The 27,559-nt window shown below is 46.0% G+C and overlaps 1 protein-coding gene across 2 annotated transcripts; it reads left to right on the plus strand.

The window, feature by feature from the left end:
• The first annotated feature begins 1,658 nt into the window (after window positions 1-1,658).
• On the plus strand, window positions 1,659-27,177 carry LOC129703667 (lysosomal amino acid transporter 1 homolog). 2 transcript variants are annotated; one of them, XM_055646308.1, is made up of 8 exons: window positions 1,659-1,778; window positions 12,238-12,592; window positions 19,012-19,141; window positions 20,927-21,035; window positions 22,594-22,712; window positions 23,736-23,831; window positions 24,170-24,355; window positions 25,124-27,177. In XM_055646308.1, exons 2-8 carry the CDS (start codon window positions 12,396-12,398, stop codon window positions 25,217-25,219), a joined length of 933 nt encoding a protein of 310 aa, XP_055502283.1. In that variant the 5' UTR covers window positions 1,659-1,778; window positions 12,238-12,395; the 3' UTR covers window positions 25,220-27,177. The 2 variants fall into 2 exon arrangements, with proteins under 2 accessions (XP_055502283.1, XP_055502282.1); XM_055646307.1 differs by having other exon boundaries at window positions 1,680-1,882.
• Window positions 27,178-27,559: the final 382 nt, after the last annotated feature.

The raw sequence follows: 27,559 nt of genomic DNA on the forward strand, positions 1-27,559 counted from the left end.
ACACACACCACAATGAACAGGAAGGTTGGTGCTGTAATTAAGACAGTGAAAGCACAGTGTACGGGAAGGGTCACTTAAGTCCTTCAAAAGAGGGTGGGAGAGAGGGGGTGAGAAGGGGGAGACGGGATGGGGAGAAGGAGCGGAGACAACTTTTAAGAAGCCAGAAATACACGGCTGTGAAGCTCGGCGGACATTTAACATTACCGGTCGGTTATCCTTGGTTCTGAAAAGTACTGTTTGCGGGTTTTTTTCCCAATGAGCCAATGAAATTCACCCTTCAGCAACGGCGACAACCTACGAGAACCTACGACCTCCTGGCGACCCACTACCACGGCACCTACGTCATGAGAATTCTCGCTACTCTCCACGGCGTCAAGATTCTGGTCGCCGCTAATATTTCAACATGTTGAAAAATTAGCGGTGACCAAAATGCCGTTACGACTTGTTGTGAGTCTGAGGGCACGACTCACGGCCATGAAGGCGACTCTCCTGCAACCACCTGCGTACATGTGGCGAACCGCATAGTCTCCTGCAGTTACTTTCTTTGCATATCTTGCATTCATTTGTTCTATATCTCTTTATATCACAATTTATAAGAATAACAGTTTATAAGAATAGACTCTCATATGCTGAGAGAATGGAACGGCTGGGCTTGTACACTCTAGAAGGATAAGAGGGGATCTTATTGAAGCATATAAGATTATTAAGGGTTTGGACAGGCTAGAGGCAGGAAACATGTTCCCAATGTTGGGGGAGTCCAGAACCAGGGGACACAGTTTAAGAATAAGTGGTAAGCCATTTAGAACGGAGATGAGGAAACGCTTTTTCACCCAGAGAGTTGTGAGTCTGTGGAATTCTCTGCCTCAGAGGGCGGTCGGTGGAGGCCAGTTCTCTGGATGCTTTCAAGAGAGAGCTAGGTGGGGTTCTTAAAGATAGCGGAGTCAGGGGATATTGGGAGAAGGCAGGAATGGGGTGCTGATTGTGGATGATCAGCCATCATCACATTGAATGGCGGTGCTGGCTCGAAGGGCCGAATGGCCTACTCCTGCACCTATTGTCTATAAGGGGTAGGTCATTTAGGACTGAGATAAGGGAAAACTTTCTCACCCAGAGTTGTGAATTTGTGGAATTCCCTGCCACAGAAGGCAGTGGAGGCCAATTCACTGGATGTTTTCAAGAGAGAGTTAGATTTAGCTCTTAGGGCTAATGGAATCATTACTGATTCTGGATGGATACACAAAAATGCTGGAGTAACGTTGCCTATTTCCTTCGCTCCATAGATGCTGCTGCACCCGCTGAGTTTCTCCAGCATTTTTTTGTGTACCTTCGATTTTCCAGCATATGCAGTTCCTTCTTAAATACTGATTGTGGATGATCAGCCATGATCACATTGAATGGCGGTGCTGGCTCGAAGGGCCGAACGGCCTACTCCTGCACCTATTTTCCATGTTTCTCTGTCCATATCTCTCGTTTCCCTTTCCCCGGACTCTCAGTGTGAAGAAGGAGAGTCTCGACCTGAAACGTCCACCCACCCATTCCTTCTCTCCAGAGATGCTGCCTGTCTGTCCCGCTGAGTTACTCCAGCTTTTGTTTTAGTGTGTCTATCTATCTTCAGTGTAAAGCCGCATCTGCAGTTCCTTCCTTGGTGCTTTGAAGATCGCTGTCTGCTGGCGCTGTCGATGGAGCTGTCTGATGTGTGAAACGTCCTCGCGTTTCCCATCGCAGCTTTTGCGGGGCGCGGCGATGCTGGAGCTGCGTTGTAACGTCTGCCGGCAATGGTGAGCTAAACGGGAGGGGATGAGTGGTGGGTGGATCGATAATGTCCGGCCGGCTCGATTCATCCCCGTCTCCAGCCTGGGATAAAGAACGTGGGGAGTGAAATGTGAGTATTTTGTGCCATGTAGCTGAGCCTGCAATGTGAGCCGCGAAGGAAGGAACCGCAGTTGCTGGGTTTTAAACCGGTGGTGGTAGACACAAGGAGGTGATCTGGAGAATGATCCCGACCCGAATCGCCACCCATTCCTTCTCTCCAGAGATGCTGCCTGTCCCGCTGAGTTACTCCTCCAGCATTTTTGTGTTTTGTCTTCAATATTAGCTGTGAATAAGCTCCCCCCCACCCCACACCCCCATCCCGCACCTCTCTCTCCCGCACTCCGTCCCAGCTATGAATGAAGGAGGCAGAACAGTCAGCAGACACACACCAAACGCTGGAGTAACTCAGCGGGCCAGGCAGCATCAACATGCAACTCCAGCATTTTCAGCATCAATGTAACATTATATTTGGCGTGCACCACTTTATACAGGGAGTAAAAAGGATAAGATTATTTACAGGACTAAGAGACACAACAAGCTGGGGTAACACAAAAATGCTGGAGAAACTCAGCGGGTGCAGCAGCATCTATGGAGCGAAGGAAATAGGCAACGTTTCGGGCCGAAACCCTTCTTCAGACTACTCAGCGGGCCAGGCAGCATCTCTGGAGAGAATGAATGGACGGGTGACGTTTCTGGACGAGACTGCAGTCTGAAGAAGGGTCTCGACCCGAAACGTCACCCGCTCCTCCTCTCCAGAGATGCTGCCTGACCCGCTGTGTTACTCCAGCTTTATTTTGTCCCCACCTTTGGTTTAAACCAGCATCTGCGATTCCTTCCTTCTTCCTACATGTTTCAGCTACTCAATATGTCCCTGTCACTGGTGGAAATTGGTTGGGGGGGAAAAAAAGCCCTTCCCCGGTGAACAGGTTTACCTCATTGACCGCAAGCAACATTCAAATTCACCAAAGGTACACAAAAAATGCTGGAGAAACTCAGCGGGTGCAGCAGCATCTATGGAGCGAAGGAAATAGGCGACGTTTCGGGCCGAAATCCTTCTTCAGACTGATCCAAATTCACCAACTCCGGTGAAGTCCTGAGCGATCATACATAGGGCTGGGGGTTTAACTGCTTGCTGTGTGTGTGGTAGTTTTCTGAGTGTATGTGTAACCCCAAGCTGTAAGTCACAAGGCCTCATACTACTAATAAATTTACCAAGTGGCAAACTTCTTAAAATGAAGATACTTCCGCAAGGGTGACATTCCAGCTTCTATGGCGTGGTTCAGTTCAGCGAAGTTTAATTTATTGCCACGTGTACCGAGGTACAATGAAACACTTGTGTTGTGTGCTATCCAGTCAGTGGAAAGACAATACATGATTACAATCAAGCCATTTAGTGTACAGATACATGATAAGGGGATAACGTTTAGTGCAAGGCTAAGCCTGTAAAGTCCGATCAAGGATAGTGCGAGGGTCTCCAATGAGGTAGATAGTAGTTCAGGACTGCTCACTGGTTGTAGTAGCATGATTCAGTTGCCTGATAACAGCTGGGAAGAAACTGTCCCTGAATCTGGAGGTGTGCGTTTTCAAACTTCTGTACCTTTTGCCTGATGGGAGAGGGGAGAAGAGGGAGTGGCCAGGGTGCGGCACATCCTTGATTATGCTGCTGGCGTTGCCAAGCCAGTGTGTGGTATAAATGGAGTCAATGGAAGGGAGGTTCCATTGGAACTTAGAATTCCATCTGGAATTTAGAAGGATGAGAGGGCATCTCATTGAAACATAAGATTATAAAGGGATTTTGGATACATTGGGGTTATTGATAGGGGACGATCAGCCATGATCACAATGAATGGTGGTGCTGGCTCGAAGGGCCGAATGGCCTCCTCCTGCACCTATTTTCTATGTTTCTATGTTTCAGAGGTCATAGCCTCAGAATTAAAGGACGCTCTTTTAGGAAGAAGATGACAGGAGTTTCTTTATAAGGTCATAAGATCGCAAGTGATAGTAATTAGGCCATTCGGCCCATCAAGTTTACTCCGCCATTCAGTGATGGCTGATCTATGTTTAGTCAGAGGGTGGTGAATCTGTGGATTTCTTTGCCACAGAAGGCTGTGGAGGTAAAGTAGGTGGATATTTTTAAGGCAGAGATAGATAGATTGTTGATTAGTACAGGTGCCAAGAGGTTATGGGGAGATGGCAGGAGAATAAGGTTAGGAAGGGGAGAGATCAGCCATGATTGAATGGCATAAACTGGATGGGCTGAATGGCCTAATTCTACTCCTATCACTTATGATCTTATTGTTTAATTGCCTAATAATTTAATTATCAAGGCAACATTTCTTATTTTATATGCTGAAATCAATCTTTTGAAATATCAATGAATACAAACCTGGCAAGATATTGATGTTTCAAGGGTGAATTGTTAGCTCAGCGGCACCAGCCTCGTGATGGACGTTGTACCTTTATGTATGTAGTTTGAAAAATGGGTTGCGTTTGTGCTAAAATTGACCATACTTTTGAAGCATTTTTCATCTAAGATAATTAATGCATGTATTGCCCAAGGAAGCGGCATAGAATGGGTTGCTTTTCAATTCGTAACAATGGTCATCCATGTTAAAACGAAATATTAATCATCTTGTCTGAATAAGGGTCCCAAAATGAAACGTCAACTATCCATGTTCTCCAGAGATGTTGCCTGACCCGCTGAGTTACTCCAGCGCTTTGTGTCTTTTCTCTGTAAACCAGCATTAGGAGTTAACTACACTGATGTGCTTTGAAAACCAAAAGTCGTTCTTCAAAATAAACATGGCCTCAGGCCAAGGGTAATTTTCAAAGATGACCTTCCCCATAGGCAGGAGGAAGCTGTGTTGAATTTCATAGCCTTGGATCGAAATCATGAACTTGGAACTTTATCTGGAGTTATTTTATAAATTCTTGCGTTTATGAATATTTAAATTCTGTCTTGAAGTCTTTTAACAGGAGCAAATCTGGGGATGTAGAAATGGGGAGTTGCAGATGCTGGTTTACACTGGAATTTAGAAGGATGAGAGGGAATCTTAAAGAAAATATAACATTCTTAAGGGATTGGACAGGCTAGATGCAGGAAAAATGTTCCCGGTGTTGGGGGAGTCCAGAACCAGGGGTCACAGTTTAAGAATAAAGGGTAGGCCATTCAGGACTGAGATGCGGAAAAACGTTTTCACCCAGAGAGTTGTGAATCTGTGGAATTCTCTGCCACAGAAGGCAGTGGAGGCCAATTCACTGGATGTTTTCCAGGGAGAGTTAGATAGAGCTCTTCGGGCTAAAGGAATCAAGGGATATGGGGAGAAAGCAGGAACGGGGTATCTATTCTGGATGATCAGCCTTGATCACATTGAATGGCGGTGCTGGCTCGAAGAGCCGAATGGCCTACTCCTGCACCTGTTGTCTATGTTTCTATGTCTATATCTCTTGTTTTCCTCTGGAATCTCAGTCTGAAGAAGGGTCTCGACACGAAACGTCGCCCATTCCTTCTCTCCAGAGATGCTTCCTGTCCCGCTGAGTTACTCTGTCTATTTTCTATGTTTCTATGTATACACAGAAGGATACAAAGTGCTGGAGTAACTCAGTGGGCCAGACAGCTTCTCTGGGCAATGTGGATGGATGATATTTTGTGTCAGGACTCTTCTTCAGACATTTCAGATTAGATTAGATTAGAGATACAGCATGGAAACAGGCCCTTCGGCCCACCAAGTCCACCCCAACCATCGATCATCCATTCCCACAAGTTTCATCTGATCCACTGCCTGTCCGTTAGATTCAATATTAGCGAGGCCAGTTTATCTACAAATCGACACATCACCTGCGATGTGGGAGCACCTGGAGGAAACCCACACGGTCACACAGGAAGAGCAGGAAAACTGCACACAGGCAGCACCCGAGGTCAGGATCGAACCCAGGTCTCAAGCTTTTGCCATTCTGTTTGGTTATGTGCGACGTCTTCCACCCTCGATAGGAGGCGAGCTCCATCTCACATGCCGGTTTCCAGCATAGTTTATGCTTGCCGTGTCCGTAGCGGGTTTTGGGTTTTGGGGGCAGGGGTGCGAGCCCTACGCCCAACCCTCCCCCTTTGTCCCGGCTTGCGACCGGCACTGGCTTGGGGTGCCCATAACCAGAGATGGAGCAGATGTCAAATAACTCAAATTATTTTCTTTCTTTTTGTAATTGTGTTGTCTCTTTAAACGACTCCTCCAATCATTGTGTTATGGAGCCCATGCTTGAGCCTTAATTCTGTAAACCTATCCTATCTATCTTCGATCTTCGGTTCCTTCCTACACACTATCCATGTATCTCAATTCAATTCATTCAATTCAACTTTAATGTCATCGCACAAATACATAGTTGTGCCTAGAGTCAGACAGTATGGAAGACCAGAGCCCCTATCGGCCCAACCTGCCCATGCTGGCCAACATGCACCATCAACACTAGTCCCACTGGCCCATGCTTGAGCCTTAATTCTGTAAACCTATCCTATCTATCTTCGATCTTCGGTTCCTTCCTATCCATGTATCTGATCAATTGTTTCTTAAATGTTATATGTTATCTGTTAACTGGCTTGAAGTTATAGATTTTGATTGATTGATTGATTAGAAACATAGAAAATAGGTGCAGCATTCGGGCCTTCGAGCCAGCACCGCCATTCAATGTGATCATGGCTGATCATCCCCAATCAGTACCCCGTTCCTGCCTTCTCCCCATATCCCCTGACTCCTCTATCTTTAAGAGCCCTATCTAGCTCTCTCTTGAAAGTATCCAGAGAACCGGCCTCCACCGCCCTCTGAGGCAGAGAATTCCACAGACTCACGACTCGGTGTGAGAAAAAGTGAGGTTGTTGACCCCTAACAAGTAGTTTCCTCATCTCCGTTCTAAATGGCTTACTCCTTATTCTTAAACTGTGGCTCCTGGTTCTGGACTCCCCCAACATCGGGAACATGTTTCCTGCCTCTAGCGTGTCCAAACCCTTAATAATTTTATATGTTTCAATAAGATGCCCTCTCATCCTTCTAAACTCCAGAGTATACAAGCCCAGCCGCTCCGTTCTCTCAGCATATGACAGTCCCGCCATCCAGGGAATTAGCATTGTGAACCTACGCTGCACTCCCTCAATAGCAAGACTGTCCTTCCTCAAATTAGCTAAATCCAACTCTCTCTTGAAAACATCCGGTGAATTGGCCTCCACTGCCTTCTGGTGGAAGGGGAATTCTGTGGCAGAGATTGAAGGATACGGAATGGCCGACCGAGTCCACACCGACCAGAAACCTCCCGTATACTAGTTCCCTCCCAGACACTCACTCGGGACAACGTGAAGAATTTAGCAAACGCTCTTCTCTGGTGGTGTCGTAGGCGGGGTTTTCACTCACAAGTTATAGCACGATGTGTTGGCAGCCAACTCAAGCCCTTCAGGCTCAGCTTCCAACGTGGAATTTCTTGCAATTTTTCTTTTTTCCTGCAAAGGGCATGTGCTAACAACCTCTCTCTGCTCAGGAACTCCAGCAACATTAAAAGGACACTTGAACAGGCATTTTAGAGGGATGTGGGACCAGCTGAGAAACATAGAAACATAGACAATAGGTGCAGGAGGAGGCCGTTCGACCCTTCGAGCCAGCACCGCCATTCAATATGATCATGACTGATCATCCACAATCAGTACCCAGTTCCTGCTTTCTCCCCATATATCCCTTGATTCCATTAGCCCTGAGAGATAAATCCAACTCTCTCTTGAATACATCCAGTGAATTGGCCTCCACCGCCTTCTGTGGCAGGGAATTCCACAGATTCACAACCCTCAGTGCTTCCTCATCTCCATTCTAAATGGCTAATGTGTGGAAATGTTTTTCCTCATCTCAGCCCTAAATGGCCTACCCAATATTCTTAAACTGTGACCCCTGGTTCTGGACTCCCCCAACATGGGGAACATTTTTCCTGCATCTACAACAACATTAAAGAGACACTTGGACAGGCACATGGATAGGAAAGGATTTAGAGAGATGTGGGACTCTCAGGAGTAGGCCATTCGGCCCTTTGAGCCAACATCGCCATTCAATGTGATCGTGGCTGATCATCCTCAATCAGTACCCCGTTCCTGCCTTCTCCCCATATCCCCTGACTTCACTATCTTTAAGAGCCCTATCTAGCTCTCTCTTGAAAGTATCCAGAGAACTGGCCTCCACCGCCCTCTGAGGCAGAGAATTCCACAGACTCACAACTCTCTGTGTGAAAAAGTGTTTCCTCATCTCCGTTCTAAATGCCTTGCCCCTGTTTCTTAAATTGTGGCCCCTGGTTCTGGACTCCCCCAACATTGGGAACATGTTTTTCCTGCTTCTAGCGTGTCCAAACTCTTAACAATCTTATATGTTTCAAAAAGATATCCTCTCATCCTTCTAAACTCCAGAGTGTGCAAGCCCAGCCGTTCCATTGTCTCAGTATATGACAGTCCCGCCATCCCGGGAATTAACCTTGTAAACCTACGTTGCACTCCCTCAAAAGCAAGAATGTCCTTCATCAAATTAGGGGACCAAAATTTGACATGGACGGTGTGGATGAGTTGGGCCGAAGGGCCTGTTTCCCTGCCATGTGACTCCAGGACTTTATTTGCCAGCAGGAAAAAGATAGAATTCTCAAGTTTCTAAAATCTAATTGCTTCCATTTTCCGAGTGTTCAGGCAGTTCAGTCTCACAGCCTCTTGTAGCCTCACTGTTGACTGTTTGACTAATCCATTCAAAGGTTTTAGGAGCTGAATTAGGCCATTCGGCCCATCAAGTCTACTCCGCCATTCAATCATGGCTGGTCTATCTCTCCCTCTTAATCCCATTTTCCTGCCCTCTCTCCATAACCTCTGACACCCGTACTAATCAAGAATCCATCAATCAGCACCTTTAAATATCCATTGGCTTGGCCTCCAATGAATTCCACAGATTCACCACCCTCTGACTAAAGATATCCTTCCTCATTTCCTTTCTCCATGTACTGTTCCATGTCCTAAATTATGTTTATTATGAAACCTAATTTATATGTTCCTTTTTAAATATAAACATATATTAATTTTTTTTTAAATTATGCTTTTAAGGCGGAGGTTGGCAGATTAGTACGGGTAACAGGGGTTATGGGGAGAAGGCAGGAGAATGGGGTTGAGAGGGGAAGATAGATCCGCCATGATTGAATGGCGGAGTAGACTAGATGGGCCGAATGGCCGAATTCTGCCCCTATCACTTATAACCTTATGAGAACGTATATTGCAATGTTTGAGTAATGCCCCTGTCCCACTTAGGCGATTATTTAGGCGACTACAGGCGACTAGGCTGTCACCGGGGTGTCGCCTGTATGGTCTCCTCAGTCGCCCAGAGAGTTGTACTTTTCTGGTCGCCGCTGGATTTGAAGTGTTCAAAACCTTTCGGCGACAGTCGGCGCCCGTGGGCTTAACGCCAACGATCGTAGCCTGACGTAGGTTGTCGCCAGGATGACGTGGGTTGTCGCTGGTGCTGTCTACGGGGAACTCCATTGGCGACTACCTACGTCAACCAGCGACAGGAACCGGCGACAGGAACCGGCGATTGAATTGTCGTAGCTTGTCGCGGGTGGACGTAGGGGGTCGTAGGTGGATGTTCCAATGGCTCGCCGGTTGTCGGTAGCTTGCCGTCGACTAGGAGACATTGTCGTGGGGCGGGTCCAGTCGCCAGTTTTTCAGCGACCTGCTATGGCTATGGCAGTCGTCAGTAGTTGCCGAAGAAATCGCCTAAGTTCACCTTCTTCCAAGGAGAAGAGGAAATGAAACTTCAGTGGTGTGAAGTTGAAGGTTTACAGGAGGCAGATTCATGCCGCTGGGATGGAAGGAAGGAAGGAAGGAAGCAACTTCATTACTTCTGGAGAAACAAGCAAAATTGGTCAATCTGCTGTTAATGACTTCCTAGTGGCCAGACCTGGAGCAGTGCTAGCATCCGTTTATGTTCCGTTGTGGGGGATACTAAAGGGCCTGTCCCACTTTGCCATCATTTGTGCGGAATTTACGCCGCATCATTTACGCGTCACGACTCACGACGCGTCATGACACGCACGTGATGTGCGCATGGTGCGCGATGACATAGGCAGTGACGAGCGGCGGCGCAGGATTTTGTGATGTACAAAATCTTTGCGCGCCATCTGCATGACATGCAAATGATGGCCAAGTGGGACAGGCCCTTTATAGGTTCCTCCAATGGCGTAGGAAGGAACTGCAGATGTTGGTTTATTCCGAAGATCGACACAAATTGCTGGAGTAACTCAGCAGGTCAGGCAGCATCTTTAGTTTATTTCCGAGATACCGCATGGTAACAGGCCCTTCTGCCCACCGAGTCTGCACTGACCAGCGATCCCCACACACTAACACTATCCTACACACATGAGGGACATTTTCTTTTTACATTGATACCAAGCCAATTAACCCACAAACCTGTACGTCTATGGAGTGTGGGAGGAAACCGAAGATCTCGAATAAAACCCACGCAGGTCACGGGGAGAACGTACAGACTCCGTGCAGACAGCAACCGTGTCCAGGTCTCCGGCGCTGTAAGGCAGCAACTCTACTGCTGCGCCACCATGACCGTCCTGATCTCTGGATGAAAAGGAATAGGTGACGTTTTGGGTCAGAGAATTCTTCCATGGTTTCAGCTTTCCATTTAAGATTTCAGCTTTACAATATTAAGACACGAGAGGAAGACTTTTTTAATTTGGGTCACCACAATATGAGGGGGAACTTCTTTAAGACAGATGGCGGGAGTAATGACACCAGAGGAAGTACAGGGTTTTATATTTTACATATTGAGAACAACCCGCTGTGTACGAGTGCAGGCAGGTGGGACTAAGGGGAATAAAATTTGTTCGGCATGGACTTGTAGGGCCGAGATGGCCTGTTTCCGTGCTGTAATTGTTATATGGTTATATGGTTACTTTTTATTTTACTTTACAACCCGCTGTGTTTCCTCGCCTCCGTTCTAAATGGTTTATACTTAAACTGTGGTCCCTGGTTCTGGACTCCCCCAACATCGGGAACATGTTGGCTATCTCCTCCGAGCCACTGCTGGAAATACTCCGAAGCAAACACATAATACACTGACCCCCCACTGTGTTATTATAAATGCTTATCAGGGACTGAAATTAAAAACAAATCTAATGTCCTGCATCGCCCAAGGAGAACATAAGCGAACACTTTATGCAACATTCATATAATCGAGTTTTATAGATGTAGGGAACTACGTGGGAGGTTTATAGTATTAAAATCAATTTAAATGACATCTGTCACAAAAAGCTGCAATAACTCAGCGGGACAGCGTGTCTCGACCCGAAACATCACCCATTCCTTCTCTCCGGAGATGCTGCCTGACCCGATACTGGGTACTGATTTGGGATGATCAGCCATGATCACAGTGAATGGTGGTACTGGCTCGAAGGGCCGAATGGCCTACTCCTGCACTTATTGTCTATTGTCTATTGAGTTACTCCAGATTTTTGTGTCTATCTTCGGCTTAAACCAGCATCTGCAGTTCCTTCCTACTCAACTCCTGTCACCGTATATATATCTTGTTGTCTTTTTGCTAACCTTACATTAGACGTGTTGGATGATGCTTGTAATGTTTTAATACGTTGGAGCGGGAGAAGCAACATAACATGGAACAGATGCAGATAGACACAAAAATGCTGGAGTAAGTCAGCGGGAAGGGCAGCATCTCTGGAGAGAAGGAACGGGTGACGTTTCTGTTGCGATATTGCAAGGACTACTTTGTTATATCACAAGGACTACTTAGTTTGCCCGCGTAGCAATATGTGTATGTGGGAATCTCTGGAACTCTCTGCCACAGAGGGTAGTTGAGGCCAGTTCATTGGCTATATTTAAGAGGGAGTTAAATGTGGCCCTTGTGGCTAAGGGGATCAGGGGGTATGGAGAGAAGGCAGGTATGGGATACTGAGTTGGATGATCAGCCATGGTCATATTGAATGGCGGTGCAGGCTCGAAGGGCCGAATGGCCTACTCCTGCACCTAATTTCTATGTTTCTATGAATGACGTAATATGGGCGGGGCACGCTGGTTCCAGACGGCCGTGAAATAAACAGACCCTTGATTTATGCTCAGCTTCAAGCCCCTCAATACGTGTACTTGTGGTCATTCCAGAGTCATGACAATGGTATAACAGATACTGGACCATGAAGTACAACATTTTCGGGTCGAGACATTTCTTCAGACTCACCCAGTGAAAACCCACTCAGGTCCCAGGGAGAACGTACAAACTCCGCACAGACAGCACCCGTAGTCAAGTTATAACCTGGGTCTCTGGCGCTGTGAGGCAGCGACTCTACCGCTGCGCCACCGTGGCCGAGTGAACCGTTAAATCCAACTAACGCAAAGACTTTCTTTTTCAGAGACGCGCATGTTGGAATCACGTTAGGAGCTGCCAGCCGATGCGATCTTGATGCCTGAATGAAAATACCGAGTTCCCAGTGCAAGCTGCATCACGGCCGGATATTAGTTTTCCAGTTCCGGGATACAGCGGTTCAGTTCCCGCCAGTTCCTCTGCGCTATGCGTATTATGGGTGCTTTACATCAGTCGTGGAGTCCCCACAGAGACAATCTCACAGTGGGTAGCGATGATTTCCTGTGTGGTAATGACACCTGGCTCTCCGCTGTGCTGGAAGAATGCGTGCATGATCTCTGGGAATTCTGGAGTGCCCTTCTCGGACTTGCCTCGATCTGTTGTTTTCTCTTTGCTTCTCTACCGTAAGTTTTTCCCCAAGACCATGCTTTTTTGTTGACGATACATTTTATTATTGTGTGCTGTTTTGGTCTCCAGATTTGAGCAAGGACATTCTTGTCCCTAGGGCGTAGGATAGTGCTAGCTTACGGGGTGATCGCTGATCGACTTAGACTCGGTGGGCCATAGAGCCTGTTTCTGTGCTGTATCTCTAAAGTTCATAAGTGATAGGAGCAGGACTAGGCCTTTTGTCAATAATCATCTGGAGTATTGTGTGCAGTTTTTGTCTCCAAATTTGAGGAAGGACATTCTTGCTATTGAGGGAGTGCAGCCTAGGTTCACGAGGTGAATTCCCGGGATGGCGGGACTGTCATATGTTGATGGAACGGAGCGGCTGGGCTTGTATACTCTGGAATTTAGAAGGATGAGAGGGGATCTTATTGAAACATATAAGATTATTAAGGGTTTGGACATGCTAGAGGCAGGACACATTATCCCGATGTTGGGGGAGTCCAGAACCAGGGGCCACAGTTTAAGAATAAGGGGTAAGCCATTTAGAACGGAGATGAGGAAACACTTTTTCTCACAGAGAGTTGTGAGTCTGTGGAATTCTCTGCCTCAGAAGGAAGTGGAGGCCAATTATCTGGATGCTTTCAAGAGAGAGTTAGATAAAGCTCTTAGGGCTAAAGGAATCAAGGGATATGGGGAGAAAGCAGGAATGGGGTACTGATTTTGGATGATCAACCGTGAACCCAGTGAATGGCGGTGCTGGCTCAAAGGGCCAAATGACCTACTCCTGCACCTATTGTCCATTATTGTCTAAGTCCATTCAATCAGGGCTGATCTATCTCTCCCTCCTAACCCCATTCTCCTGCCTTCTCCCCCGTAACCCCTGACACACGTGCCAATCAATAATCTATCTGTCTCTGCCTGAAATATATCAATTGACTTGGCCTCCACAGCCTTCTGTGGCAATGAATGTCACAGATTCACCACACTCTGACAACAGAAATTCCTCTTCAACTTCCTAAAGGAACGTCCTTGAATTCTGAAGCTTCTGACCGCTAGTCCTAGACTCTCCCACCAGTGGAAACATCCTCTCCACACCCTCTCTATCCAGCCTAACATCTAAATTGCCAGCGTTCACTCAGACAGTTGTTAATTACTGACTGAGCGGTTTTACAGGCAGCTTAATCATTTACCCTGTGCACGAGTGACATTACTGTCACTGGCATCTACTTTGCCGATGTAATGAGAGTCATTACTTCATGAAGCAGTTTCTAAGGCTTTGCACCTGTAGTTGAACGAAGTCGCTGAAAATCTTTTATGCACCTTTTGGCAGCGGTAACTGAAGTTTATTCCATTGCAATCACTGAAATCATTTAACTTACATTTTTTTTAAAACGTGGGTTTTCTCCGGGTGCTCCGGTTTCCTCCCACATTCCAAAGACATGCAGGTTGCAGGTTAGACACAAAGCGCTGGATTGTCTCAGTGGGTCAGGCAGCTTCTCTGGAGAACATTGATAGGTGACGTTTCGGGTCGGGACCCTTCTTCAGACTAAATTTAAGTTACTTTCAAATATCCCACTAATATACCCTGAAAATCTTGCCTCATTTACATAAGATCCCTATGAAGTTGTCATATATTGTGCATGAACTATTGTATCACAAACTATCTGACGCTATAATCCTTTATTTATTTATGTTCCAATTTAAATATATATTAATCCTTCAAAATATCAGGCCTGTAATCAAATCTTAAATGATACCTTATGATATTTCAGCTGTTTTAATCTTTTATCTCCATGTTATGAGTACTATTCAGCGTTCAACATATTAACCATTAACCATATAACCATATAACAATTACAGCACGGAAACAGGCCATCTCGGCCCTACAAGTCCATGCCGAAAAAATTTGTTTTCCCCTTAGTCCCACCTGCCTGCACTCATACCATAACCCTCCATTCCCTTCTCATCCATATGCCTATCCAATTTATTTTTAAATGATACCAATGAACCTGCCTCCACCACTTCCACTGGGAGCTCATTCCACACCGCCACCACTCTCTGCGTAAAGAAGTTCCCCCTCATATTACCCCTAAACTTCTGTCCCTTAATTCTGAAGTCATGTCCTCTTGTTTGAATCTTCCCTATTCTCAAAGGGAAAAGCTTGTCCACATCAACTCTGTCTATCCCTCTCATCATTTTAAAGACCTCTATCAGGTCCCCCCTTAACCTTCTGCGCTCCAGAGAATAAAGACCTAACTTATTCAACCTATCTCTGTAACTTAGTTGCTGAAACCCAGGCAACATTCTAGTAAATCTCCTCTGTACTCTCTCTATTTTGTTGACATCCTTCCTATAATTGGGCGACCCAAAATTGTACACCATACTCCAGATTTGGTCTCACCAATGCCTTGTACAATTTTAACATTACATCCCAGCTTCTATACTCAATGCTCTGATTTATAAAGGCTAGCATACCAAAAGCTTTCTTTACTACCCTATCTATATGAGATTCCACCTTCAAGGAACTATGCGCGGTTATACCCAGATCCCTCTGTTCAACTGTATTCTTCAATTCCCTACCATTTACCATGTAATATTATTAATAATAATATTAAAATAACATGTTATTAAAGATGTTAATTAAAATTTGAGGCAGCTCGGTGGTGCAGCGGGTAGAACTGCTGCCTCACAGTGCCCGAGACCCAAATTTGATCCTGACTACAGGTGCTGTCTGTGTGGAGTTTGCACATTCTCCCTGTGGCAGTGTGGGTTTCCTCTGGGTGCTCTGGCCTCCTCTCACATCCTAAAGGCGTGTGGTTTGTAGGCTAATTGGCTTCTGTGAATTGCCCCTGGCGTGTGGGATAGAACCAGTGTATGGGGGTGATCGCTGGTCAGCGCGGACACGATGGGCTGAAGGGCCTGTTTCCACGCAGTATCACTGACCTGTAAGTTAAAGTCGGGTGGTGTCTGTGGTAAAGTTTGCACGTTCTCCCTGCAACCACATGGGTGTTCCTCCAGGTGCCCCGGTTTCCTCCCACATCCCAAGCCATGCGGGTTTGTACGTTAATTGACCCTTAGTGTATGGGGAGCGGATGTGAAGGTGGGATAACTCAGAACTAGCGCACACGGGTGATTGGGGGGGGGGGTCAGCATTGACTCGGTGGGCCGAAGGGCCTGTTTCCAATCTAAGTTCTAATTTCCAAACTTGTTGCTTGTTTGTGAGAATTCTTTGATGTGATGGCCTGTTCAGTCAGCCTGACCAAATCACAGTCGCCAGACTATAGTTTAACCTTTGAGCTGCTTCCTGTGAAAAAGCTACTTATCTTAACTACTAAACCAGGTTCGCTTCTTAATAAACAGACACCACACAAACTGTTTGGTAGGCCAGTTCAAAACTTTACTTAACATCGGCCGATGGAAGGGAGCGAGAATTCCAGTCAAGTGACCAACACAGACACTTGACTGTGCTCAGCCACCTTCCCTTAACAACGGAATTACATTGCCTTAAATAGGTTTTTTTTGTCCCCTTATCACATTCCACAGACATTAGTCATGGTCAGAGGTACTGGAAAAGGTTTCCACAGAATGCATCACATCAAACCTTTTTTTTACATGGTACAAGATATACTAAAAAACATTGGCTATTTGCTTTATCTCCAAATAGACCACCCTTGCTCTCTTCGCTGCTTCCTCTGTCATTTGGTCCCTCATAAACATAGGTCATTTGTTTACAAAGATGTGACTGGCTATTTCTCTCTTCCTTTATTGCCTCCTCCCCATAAACATTGGTCATTTGGTTTATGGCATCTTACTTCAAAGATATCTCTAGCTCCTTCTCTCTGCCTGTCACTTGGGAGACAATGTTATAGGATTTATTATCTCACACACCGCAACCTGAGGAAAGCCTAATTTGACACTAAATATAAGCTGTAAGCTAGCCCAGAAACCAATTTAATATCTTCTTATATTTTTAACTAAAACTCGGCTTCATCACCTGATGCAGCAGATATTGAACGAGCGAGAGAGAGAGTCACTGACCTTGGAGATCACTGACCTGTCAAAGGGCGGATGAGCTCCAAGCGAGCCAACGACCATCCACACTACAGTAGAAGTTGTGATCACTGTCGTACACAGCATTGTAAGGAATTATGGCAAAGCACACACACCAAAATCCTAGACTTCCAGCGGCGGAAGTCCGCAGGAACTGGAGGGCAGAGATGTGTGGTGCGTCCGTCACCGTTCCCATCGGAAACCAGCACCACTGTGTCGCTGATGTTGTCAATAGACAATAGACAATAGGCACAGGAGTAGGCCATTCGGCCCTTCGAGCCAGCACCGCCATTCATTGTGATCATGGCTGATCATCCCCAATCAGCACCCTGTTCCTGCCTTCTCCCCATATCCCCTGACTCCGCTATCTTTAAGAGCCCTATCTAGCTCTCTCTTGAAAGTATCCTGAGAACCGGCCTCCACCACCCTCTGAGTCAGAGAATTCCACAGACTCACAACTCTCTGTGAGAAAAAGTGTTTCCTCATCTCCGTTCTAAATGGCTTACCACTTATTCTTAAACTGTGGCCCCTGGTTCTGGACTCCCCCAACATCGGGAACATGTTTCCTGCCTCGAGCCTGTCCAAATCCTTAACAATCTTATATATTTCAATAAGATTCCCTCTTCTCCTTCTAAACTCCAGAGTGTACAAGCCCAGCCGCTCAATTCTCTCAGCATATGACAGTCCCGCCATCCCGGGAATTAACCTTGTAAACACTCCCTCAATAGCAAGAATCTCCTTCCTCAAATTAGGGGACCAAAACTGCACCCAATACTCCAGGTGTGGTCTCATTAGGGCTCTGTACAACTGCAGAAGGACCTCTTTGCTCCTATACTCGATTCGTCTTGTTATAAAGGCCAACATGCCATTTGCTTTCTTCACTGCCTGCTGTACCTGCATGCTTACTTTCATAGACTGATGAACAAGGACCCCTAGATCCCATTGTTCCACAATGATGAATGAATGAATAGTTCTCCAAGTTCTACAACTTCCTAAAATAGGCACTCTCATCTTCAAGTTTTAGTTACAATTGTGAAGAAGGGTCTCAAATCGAAAAACATCGCCTGTCCATGTTCTCCAGAGATGCTGTCTGACCCGTTGAGTTACTCCAACACTCTGTGCCCTTATTGTGCCTTATTATTCTTCCCACACTCCAAAGACGTACAGGTTTCGAGGTTAATTGGTTTCTGTAACATTATCAATTGTTCCTTGTGTGTGTAGGATAGTGTTAGTGCTGGTCGGCGCAGTATTCGGTGGACCGAAGGGCCTGCTCCTGCGCTGTATCTCTACCTTTGGCGGCACGGTGGCGCAGCGGCAGAGTTGCTGCCTTACAGCGCTTGCAGCGACGGAGACACGGGTTCGATCCCGATTACGGGTGCTGTCCGTGTGAAGTTTGCACGTTCTCCCCTTGACCTGCGTGGGTTTTCCCCGAGATCTTCGGTTTCCTCCACACTCCAAAGTCGTGCAGGTTTGCAGGTTAATTGTCTTGGTAAATGTAAAAATTGTCCCTAGTGTGTGTAGGATGATGTTAATGTGCGGGGATCGCTGGTCGGCGTGGACCCGTTGGGCCGAATGGCCTCCTGTTTCCTCGCTGTATCTCTAAACTAAACTAAACTAACACCTACAATCTAAACAATTTGTCTTAACTTAATCGCAGGCTCTCTTTTGTGGCTTAAGGGCCTGTCCCACTTAGGCGATTTTTTAGGCGACTACAGGCGACTAGGCTGTCGCCACATGGTTGCCGGGGTGTCGCCTGTATGGTCGTGAATAGTCTCCTCAGTCGCCCAAAGAATCGTAGTGTTTTTCTGCTCGACGCTGGATTTTAAAATGTTTGACAGTCGGCGACAGTGGGCCTGACGCCAATGAGCGTAGCTTGACCTCTCCTGACGTAGGTGCTGTCGTAGGTTGTCGCCGGGTACTTAGGCTGTCGCAAGGTGACGTAGGTTGCCGCCGCCGCTGACCGGTGAATTCCATTGGCGACTACCTACGGCAACCTAGGTCAACCGGCGACAGGTACCGTCGACTGTATTGTCTTCAGTTATCTTCAGTTGTCACCGACAGGATCATTGCTTGTTGTAGCTTGTCGTGGGTGGACGTAGGTGTGGTCGTAGGTGGACGTCCTAATGGGTCGCCGGTTGGCGGTAGTTTGCCGTGTCTTGACGTTGACTAGGAGGTAGGTTGTTGTAGACATTGTCGTGGGGGGGGGGGTCCAGTCACCAGTTTTTCAGCGACCTGCTACGACTATGACAGTCTCCGGCAGTTGCCGAGAAAAATCGCCTAAGTGGGACAGGCCCTTTATGCTAACACTAAGTGAAGAGGTTTTGTGTTAACTTTTTGAATGACGCAACTAAGATTATATTAATCCACTTTGATTTCTTTTCAGTCAGATGTATGTGGCTTATAAGAATGGCAAGGTTGACCAAGCACTCTCTGTGTGGTTCCTACTTTGTTGGGTGTGCGGTGATATCACCAACTTTGTTGGTTGCTACTTGTCCAATCAGCTGGTTATTCAGGTAACGCATACATCTTTCTACGTCATATTTATGAGATGCACTGCTTAGTTGTTTTTCGGGAGCAGAATAAGACCATTCGGCCCATCAAGTCTACTTTGCCATTCAATGATGGCTGATCTATCTCTCCCTCTCAACCCCATTCTCCTGCCTTCTCCCCATAACTACTGAGGCAATTACTAATCAAAAATATCCTTAAAAATATCCATTGACTTGGCCTCCCCAGCCTTCTGTGGCAATGAATTCCACAGATTCACCACCCTCTGACTAAATAAATTCCTCCTCATCTCCTTTCTAAAGGTATGTACTTTTATTCTGAGGCTATGCCCTATGGCCTCTGTAGTAGACTCTCCATCTAGTGGAAACATCCTATCCACATCCACTCTATCCAGGCTTTTTACTTCCCTTTTTAAAAAATATCCTTTGCCTTAAATAATGTCTGATGATGGGTCTCGACCCAAAACGTCACCTATTCATTTTCTCCAGAGATGCTGCCTGACCCGCTGAGTTACTCCAGCACTTTCTGTCTATCTACGGTGTAAACCAACATCCTGCAGTTCCTTCTTACACATTCTTTAATTATGTGTTGAGTTTATTTGAGTTTAGTGAAGAAACAGGTCCTTCGGCCCACTGTGTCCAAAGTCGACCTGCTGCCTCATAGCGCCAGAGACCCCAGTTTGATCTGGCTATGGGTGCTGTTTGTGCAGAGTTTGTACGTTCCTGCTGTAACCTCGTGGGTTTCTCCGGGTGCTCCGGTTTCCTCCTACACTCCAATGATGTGCAGGTTTGTAGGTTAATTGGCTTCAGTAAAAAAAAAATTAAATTGTCCCTAGAGTGTAGGATAGTGTTAGTGTATGGCGTGATCTCTGGTCGGTGCGGACTCAGTGGGCCAAAGGGCCTGTTCAACGCTGTATATCTAATGTATAAAGTCTAAAAAGCCAATTAAGGTCAGTCTTACGTCAAATTATTCTGGATTGGCTAAAACTATCTGGATTACAGCAGATGTAAATGTACACGACCCTACCTATAACCCTAACCCTACCACAGGCCAAAGAAGCGGAGATCCGTAGATGAATTGACTTCTGTAAATTGTTCCTAGTGCGTGGGGTACAAAGATGGGCTAACATAGAACTAGTGTGAGCAGGTGATCGACACAAAGTGCTGGAGTAACTCAGCAGAACAGGCAGCATCTCTGGATAGAAGTAATGGGTGACATTTCGAGTCGAGACCCTTCTACAGTCTGAGAGCCAGGGGAGAGGGAGACACAGAGATAAGGAAGTGCAAGGTGTGAAAATGAGACATGAAAGGAGATGCAGAACAAGGAAACTGTAGAATAGATCACTGGTAGCTAGGAGAAGGTGACAACGTGATTGACTCGGTGAGCCGAAGGGCCAGTTTCCACGCTGTATGTTTAAACCAACCTAAGCTAAACTCTTCATTGTGATTCATCACAGAAGAAAATTAAACTCTTCCACATTTGCAGTTCAAATATGTAACAATATAGACTTGCACAAGCAAAATTATAAAACTGCTTTATAAAATTACTTTAAAAATTATAAAATTACGTTATAAAATTATGAATCAGCTTTTCCTTATTATGAAGCTTGCAGTTCACTAATTTAAAGATGATGAGATAAAACGAGAAGCATTTTATAATAATGCTGAACAGAATCTTGGTAATAAGGGAAGCTGTGTTGAACATGAATGTACGAGCTCCGTCTTTGCAACTGGAAGCTACTGGAGCAACTTTGTGAGGATGAAGCCAATAATATTTTGTTTTCTTTCCAGACAGTTACAGCTAATTTTTATGTTACCCTCGACAGTATGATGATCTCACAATTTGTTTATTATAAACTGAAGAACAGGAAGGGCAGATGTAAGCGGTGTTTTACTTGGTGTAAGTATCGGATTAAGTTATTTGATTTGTTCAATTACTTATTGCATTTTGGTAGTAATGGTAAATTGGCTTAAACCTAGTTGACTCTGGTATAATGCTAGTGAAGGGCAGTTGTGTGAACTTCAGAAGTTCACAAGTCATAGAAGGAGGCCATTTGGCCCATCGGGCCTATTCCGCCATTCACTCATGGCTGATCTCTGACTCCTCATCCCATTTTCCCGCCTTCTCCCCATAACCCTTGACACTCGTTCTAATCAAGATTTGTCATATCTCGGCCGTCAAAATATCCACTGACTTGGCCTCCGCAGCCCTCTGTGGCACTTTTTTGTTCCACAGATTATCTACCCTCTAACTAAAGAAGTTCCTCCTCACCTCCTTTCTAAAAGAGCGCCACTTGCGGTGGGTGGCACAGTGGCGCAGCTGGTAGAGCCGCTACCTTACAGCGCCAGAGACCCAGGTTCGATCCGGACCTTGGGTACTGTCTGTGCGGAGTTTGCACGTTCTCCCTGTGACCGCGTGGGTTTCCTCCAAGGTAGTTTTGGTTTCCTCCCACGTCCCAAAGATGCAGGTTAATAGGCCTTTGTGAATTGCCCCCGAGTGTGTAGGGAGTGGATGTGAAAGTGGGATAACATAGTGTGAATCGATGGTCGGTGTGGACTTGATGGGCTGAATGGCCCGTTTCCGTGCTGTAAACTAATTCCATTTCATTGCTGGATGGGTTTAAAGCATCAAGTTGCTGATGATACAACAAAAGTTTTAATCTCGAGGATCCAGAAAGGTAATTATAATAAATGAAAAATTTGCATTATTGCAGTGGGGGGGGGGGGGGGGGGGGGGGGGGGGATACTGCATAAAGAATGCATTTGACATCATGCAGAAACAATTCTGCCCAATCGCAGGTCGGTGTGGTCTCGGTGGGCTGAAGGGCCCGTTTCTGCACTGCATCTCTTGGGGAAATAAAAAATCAAGGTTTGATAGCCTCTATTCCTGGCCAGCTAGACTATCATGTTTAGGAAGGAACTGCAGATGCTGGTTTAAACCAAAATGCTGGAGTAAGTCAGTGGGACAAGCAGCATCTCTGGAGAGAAGGAATGTATGACGTTTCGGGTCGAGTCTGACGAAAGGTCTCAACCCGAAACGCCACCCATTCCTTCGTTCCAGAGATGCTGCCTGTCCCGCTGATTTACTCTAGCTTTTTGTGTCTATCTTAAGGGCCTGTCCAACATATGCGACTCTTTAGGTGGCTCCCAGGGACTAGTTTTAATGGAATTCACCGACGACACCTACGTCAACCTACGATAGCAAAGCTTGTCGCCCACTGTCGCCGAGAATTTTTCAACATGTTGAAAATTCTGCGGCAGTCGCCTGTAGTCGGCCCAAAAATCGCCTCAGTGGGACAGGCTCATTTTACTACCATGTCTTCTGCTGCAAAATAAGATTGGTATTGGCATTTTTCCCCATGCTCCTGCTCGTTAGAATCTGACATCTCAGAGTGTTCAAAGAGTGTCTTCATTTTGAAGTGTAGTAAACCCTCTGGTGTTTTTACTTTGCTTTGCAGCAAATTCTCTCTTGAAGTGGCTATGTGTTGCCTGGGTTATACTGTGCGTGGTCACCATGATGGCTACATTACATTTATTGAAAATATCCTACCACAGCAGGAGTCCCACAAGACAAATGGTTGGTTTTACTTCGGTAGATGTATTTTAAACCTGCATGTGGTGTGAATTAATGTTACTTCGAATTATAAATACACAATTCATAGAGTCACACTGCCTTACAGCATGGAAATAGGCCCTTCGGACCAACTTACCCACACACACACACCGGCCAACATGTCCCATCTACACTAGTCCCACCCGCCTGCGTTTGGTCCATATTCCTCTAAACATGTCCTATCCATGCACCTGTCTAAATGTTTCCTAAACATTGCGATAGTCCCAGCTTCAACTACTTCCTCTGGCAGCTTGTTCCATACACCCACCACCCTTTGTGTGAAAAAGTTACCCCTCAGACTCCTACTAAATCTTCCCCCCCTCAATTTAAACCTATGTCCTCTGGTCCTCGATTCCCCTACTCTGGGCAAGAGACTCTGTGCATCTGCCCAATCTATTCCTCTCATGATTCTATACACCTCTATAAGATCATCTCTCATCATCCTGCGCTCCAAGGAATAGAGTCCTAGCCTGCCCTACCTCTCCCTACTCAGGCCCTCGGGTCCTGGCAACATCCTCAAGGGAAGTTTTGAACATTGACATTTTGAAAGTCCTGAATATTCTTAGTTAATTCATTGTCACGTGTACAGAGGTACAGTGAAAAACTACTTGGTGTGCGCTATCAGACAATAGACAATAGGTGCAGGAGTAGGCCATTCGGCCCTTTGAACCAGCACCGCCATTCACTGTGATCATGGCTGATCATCCACAACCAGTATCCCGTTCCTGCCTTCGCCCCATATCCCCTCTCCGCTATCTTTAAACAGCCCTATCTAGCTCTCTCTTGATTGTACCGAGAGAACCGGCCACCACCGCCTCTGAGGCAGAGAATTCCACAGACTCACAACTCTCTGTGTGAAAGAGCGGGAAGGCTATACATTATTGCATTCAAGGTTACAGTCGCGATTACAATACTTAAAAGCTTACAAATGCTACTTGTCTTCTGATACAATAAATATTTAATTATTTTTATTCCACTGTTTTCCAGGGTCCCTCCGACAGTGTTGAGTTTATGGGATATTTATGTGGCTACATGTCCTGTTTATTTTACCTTGGCTCCCGGTTTCCACAGCTCCATAAAAATGTAAGTACAGGTACCATCTTTCTTGTCTGCGATTGGGTTTGTACAGCGAACATAGAACAGAAAAGAGCGGGCGTTTTAGCCTACAATGCCTGTGCCGCACACGATGCCTAGACCATCTCTCATCTACCCTCGAATGATCCAGCTCCCTCCATTCCCTGCGTATCCGTGCGCCGATCAAAAAGCATCTTAAACGCCACTAACGTCATCCACCGCCATCTCTGGCAGCGCATTCCAGGGATAATATAATTAACCTCTTCGTTTTTAATCTGCATATTCTAGGAGTCCCTAATTGGCTAGATCAATAGGTTGTTGCATTAAACTTGATGTGATTGTTCCAGTTCCAGAGACAGTCCACGGAAGGAACATCCTACCTGCTCTTTGCTCTGGCGATGTTGGGTAACACCACTTATGGACTGAGCGTGATAGTGAAAGTGCCTAAAAATAAAGCATCTGCTCAAAACTACATCCTGCATCACCTGGCCTGGCTCATTGGCAGCTTTGGAGTTCTCTTGGTGGATTTTCTCGTATCCTTTTCAAGTGGTAACCCATTCAAGCAGCATTTTGATTGTCGTGCAGTCAGTTTCTTCCCAGCTGTTATCAGGCGACTGAACCATCCTACCAACAACTACATACCGAGCAGTCCTGAGCTACCACCTACCTCATTGGAGAGCCTCAGACTATCTTTGATCCTTAAGGGCGGCACGGTGGCGCAGCGGTACAAAAACGTCTTTCAGCGCCAGAGACCTGGGTTCGATCGTGGCTACGGGTGCTGTCTGTACGGAGTTACATCCGACAATAAACTAAATCAAACCTAAATTAATTGGAGAAGTATTTAACTGGGAAAATCAGTTTTTTGTTTGGTTTGCATCATTGGGAAAAACGTTCCCAATGATGGGGGAGTCCAGAACCAGGGGCCACAGTCTAAGAGCAAAGGGGAGGCCATTTAAAACTGAGATGAGGAAATAACTTTTTCACCCAGAGAGTTGCGAATTTGTGGAATTCTCTGCGACAGAAGGCATTATTATTAATGTTTAATGTTTTATATGTCAATCCTAACTGTCACTGTATCTCAAGTTGTCACCTGCGGGCAAATTGAGGAGCAAAAGTGTTTAATATGTTGATGTCTACAAATCTTTGCTTTGTATCCTTCTGTGCAGCCATTTTTTTTAAATTTCTGAAAATATTTTTATGCTCTTGGTTTTTTCTTTATGTTGTCTGTTTCACATAATTCAGTTTGCGGGTCGAGGCTGCCGAGAGTTTTTTCCAGTTGTATCCTTAATGAGCCCCGCCAGATCACAGCACAGTTTATCATCTACCGCAGGCCAAGTAGGTTCTCGTCCCGCCCCGCTCCTGAAGTGGCACCGCTCCTCGACGGTGACGAAGACTAGATTCAAGAGAGGCAGCGCGGAAGCAGGCCCTTCGGCCCACCGAGACCATGCCGACCAGTGCAAGAGGGCGAAGATCGAATTGGGAGTGGGAGTTGGATGGAAACGTAAAGTGAGGGATACGTGGAAGCTCAGGATCGCTCTTGCGGACTGAACAAAAGCGGCGATCCGATCTGCCTCCCATTTTCCCAATGTAAATGAGACATAACATCAGCAAAGAATGTCCATTGTTAAATCCAGGGACACAAACAGTCCCTTCAGGTCAAGCAGCAATTCACTCTTTTCCTAATTCCAATCTCTGCTCAATTCAAATCTGTATGATTTTTCTGACGGGCAATAACTAAACTGCAAATAGCCACTGCCTCGCAGCGCCAGAGGCCCGGGTTCTATCCTGACCTCAGGTGCTGCCTGTGAGGAGTTTGCACGTTCTCCCTCTGACCCCCATGGGTTTCCTCCGAGTGCTCCAGTTTCCCCCCCACATCCCAGAGACGTGCGGGTTCGTGGGTTAATCAGCTCTCTGCAAAATTGCCCCCTAGCATGTCGGGAGTGGATGAGAAAGTGGGATAAAGTGGAACTAGTGTGAACGAGTGATCGATGGTCGGCGTGGACTCGGTGGGCCGAAGGACCTGTTTCCATGCTGCGCTTCTAAATTAAGCTAAATTAAAGCACTTTTACAAACAAAAACGAAAGCTTTATTTATAGATGATAGGCATAAAATGGTGGAGTAACGTGGAGACAGGGCAGAGGTGACTGTATTGAACCAGCGAAAATCAATAGGCCCGTACTCTGTCATGCTGAGTAAACATCAAAATCTGAGTGCAAAAGTAAACTAATGTTACTTCAAAACATTACCCAAGATGATGCCCAACCCAGGCGTCTGTGCGCTAGTCACAGAGGTAGATCTGCAATCACCCATTACAATCACTCCACTCTTAAATCTCTACTCCAACATCAACATTTATCCTGTATCTGTACGGCCTAATTGTAAACAGGCACTGTCTTTCCGCTGACTGGTTAGCACACAACAAAAGTACAGCAGGCAGTGAAGAAAGCAAATGGCATGTTGGCCTTTATAACAAGAGTAGTTGAGTATAGGAGCAAAGAGGTCCTTCTGCAGTTGTACAGAGCCCTAGTGAGAACAAACCTGGAGTATTGTGTGCAGTTTTGGTCCCCTCATTTGAGGAAGGACATTCTTGCTATTGAGTGAGTGCAACGCAGGTTTACAAGGTTAATTCTCGGGATGGCAGGACTGTCATATGCTGAGAGAACGGAGTGGCTGGGCTTGTATACTCTGGAGTTTAGAAGGATGAGAGGGGATCTTATTGAAACATATAAGATTATTAAGGGTTTGGACAAGCTAGAGGCATGAAATATGTTCCCGATGTTGGGGGAGTCCAGAACCAGGGGCCACAGTTTAAGAATAAGGGGTAAGCCATTTAGAACGGAGACGAGGAAACACTTTTTCTCACAGAGAGTGGTGAGTCTATGGAATTCTCTGCCTCAGAGGGCGGTGGAGGCAGGTTATCTGGATGCTTTCAAGAGAGAGCTGGATAGGGCTCTTAAAGATAAGCGGAGTCGGGGGATATGGGGAGAAGGCAGGAACGGGGTACTGATTGGGGATGATCAGCCATGATCACATTGAATAGCGGTGCTGGCTCGAAGGGCCAAATGGCCTACTCCTGCACCTATTGTCTACTGTCTATTATCAATTTTCACTGTACCTTGGTTGCAGGAGCTTGGGGGTGGGCTTTTGATATATGTAGATAAACGGTACAAACAGCGAACTCACAGGGAGTGGTCAACTCAGACTGGAGCCGGCACGGGAGAAGGAAGACAGTTTTTACCAGATCAGATAGTAGGAACGGAAAGCTACAATTTGTATAAGAATAAAGAGGATCTGACACGTTCACTTCTTTGTTTGTACAGCTACTTCAATAAAGATTCAATGAAACTGGAAAGAACGACTGGAGGATTTGTTTTTGTTATCGACTGCGTCAGTTCTACTCCCCCTGTGTAGTAACGGCAATAATAAGTAGTTCATTGGATAAGATTGAAATTGCCATCACGTCGGTACTCGTGACAGTAATAAAATAAAATAAACTGAACTGAGCTAAACTAAAAAAAATATTCGCATCATGTCGAATCTTCGTGCTTGCATGGTATATGTAAAAGTCACCATTGGGATGAATGGAAGCCATTCATAAAAGCCATTCATTGGGATGAATGGAAGTCTCGTTTTTCCATTGAAGATGCAAAATGCTGGAGTAACTCAGCGGGACAGGCAGCATCTCTGGGCACAGTGTTACAGGAAAGAGTGTTGTCAAGTTGGAAAGGGTACAGAGA

This window comes from Leucoraja erinacea, chromosome 14, assembly GCF_028641065.1.
Source record: "Leucoraja erinacea ecotype New England chromosome 14, Leri_hhj_1, whole genome shotgun sequence".
Taxonomy (NCBI): domain Eukaryota; kingdom Metazoa; phylum Chordata; class Chondrichthyes; order Rajiformes; family Rajidae; genus Leucoraja; species Leucoraja erinaceus.

Excerpts from the sequence above, each read along its gene's own strand:
- LOC129703667 (XM_055646308.1), top strand. The coding sequence starts at position 12,396 with ATGCGTATTATGGGTGCTTTACATCAGTCGTGGAGTCCCCACAGAGAC. Across the intron at positions 21,036-22,593 it reads TAAGCGGTGTTTTACTTGGT|CAAATTCTCTCTTGAAGTGG; the intron begins GTAAGTATCGGA and ends TTTGCTTTGCAG. Across the intron at positions 23,832-24,169 it reads TTCCACAGCTCCATAAAAAT|TTCCAGAGACAGTCCACGGA; the intron begins GTAAGTACAGGT and ends TGATTGTTCCAG.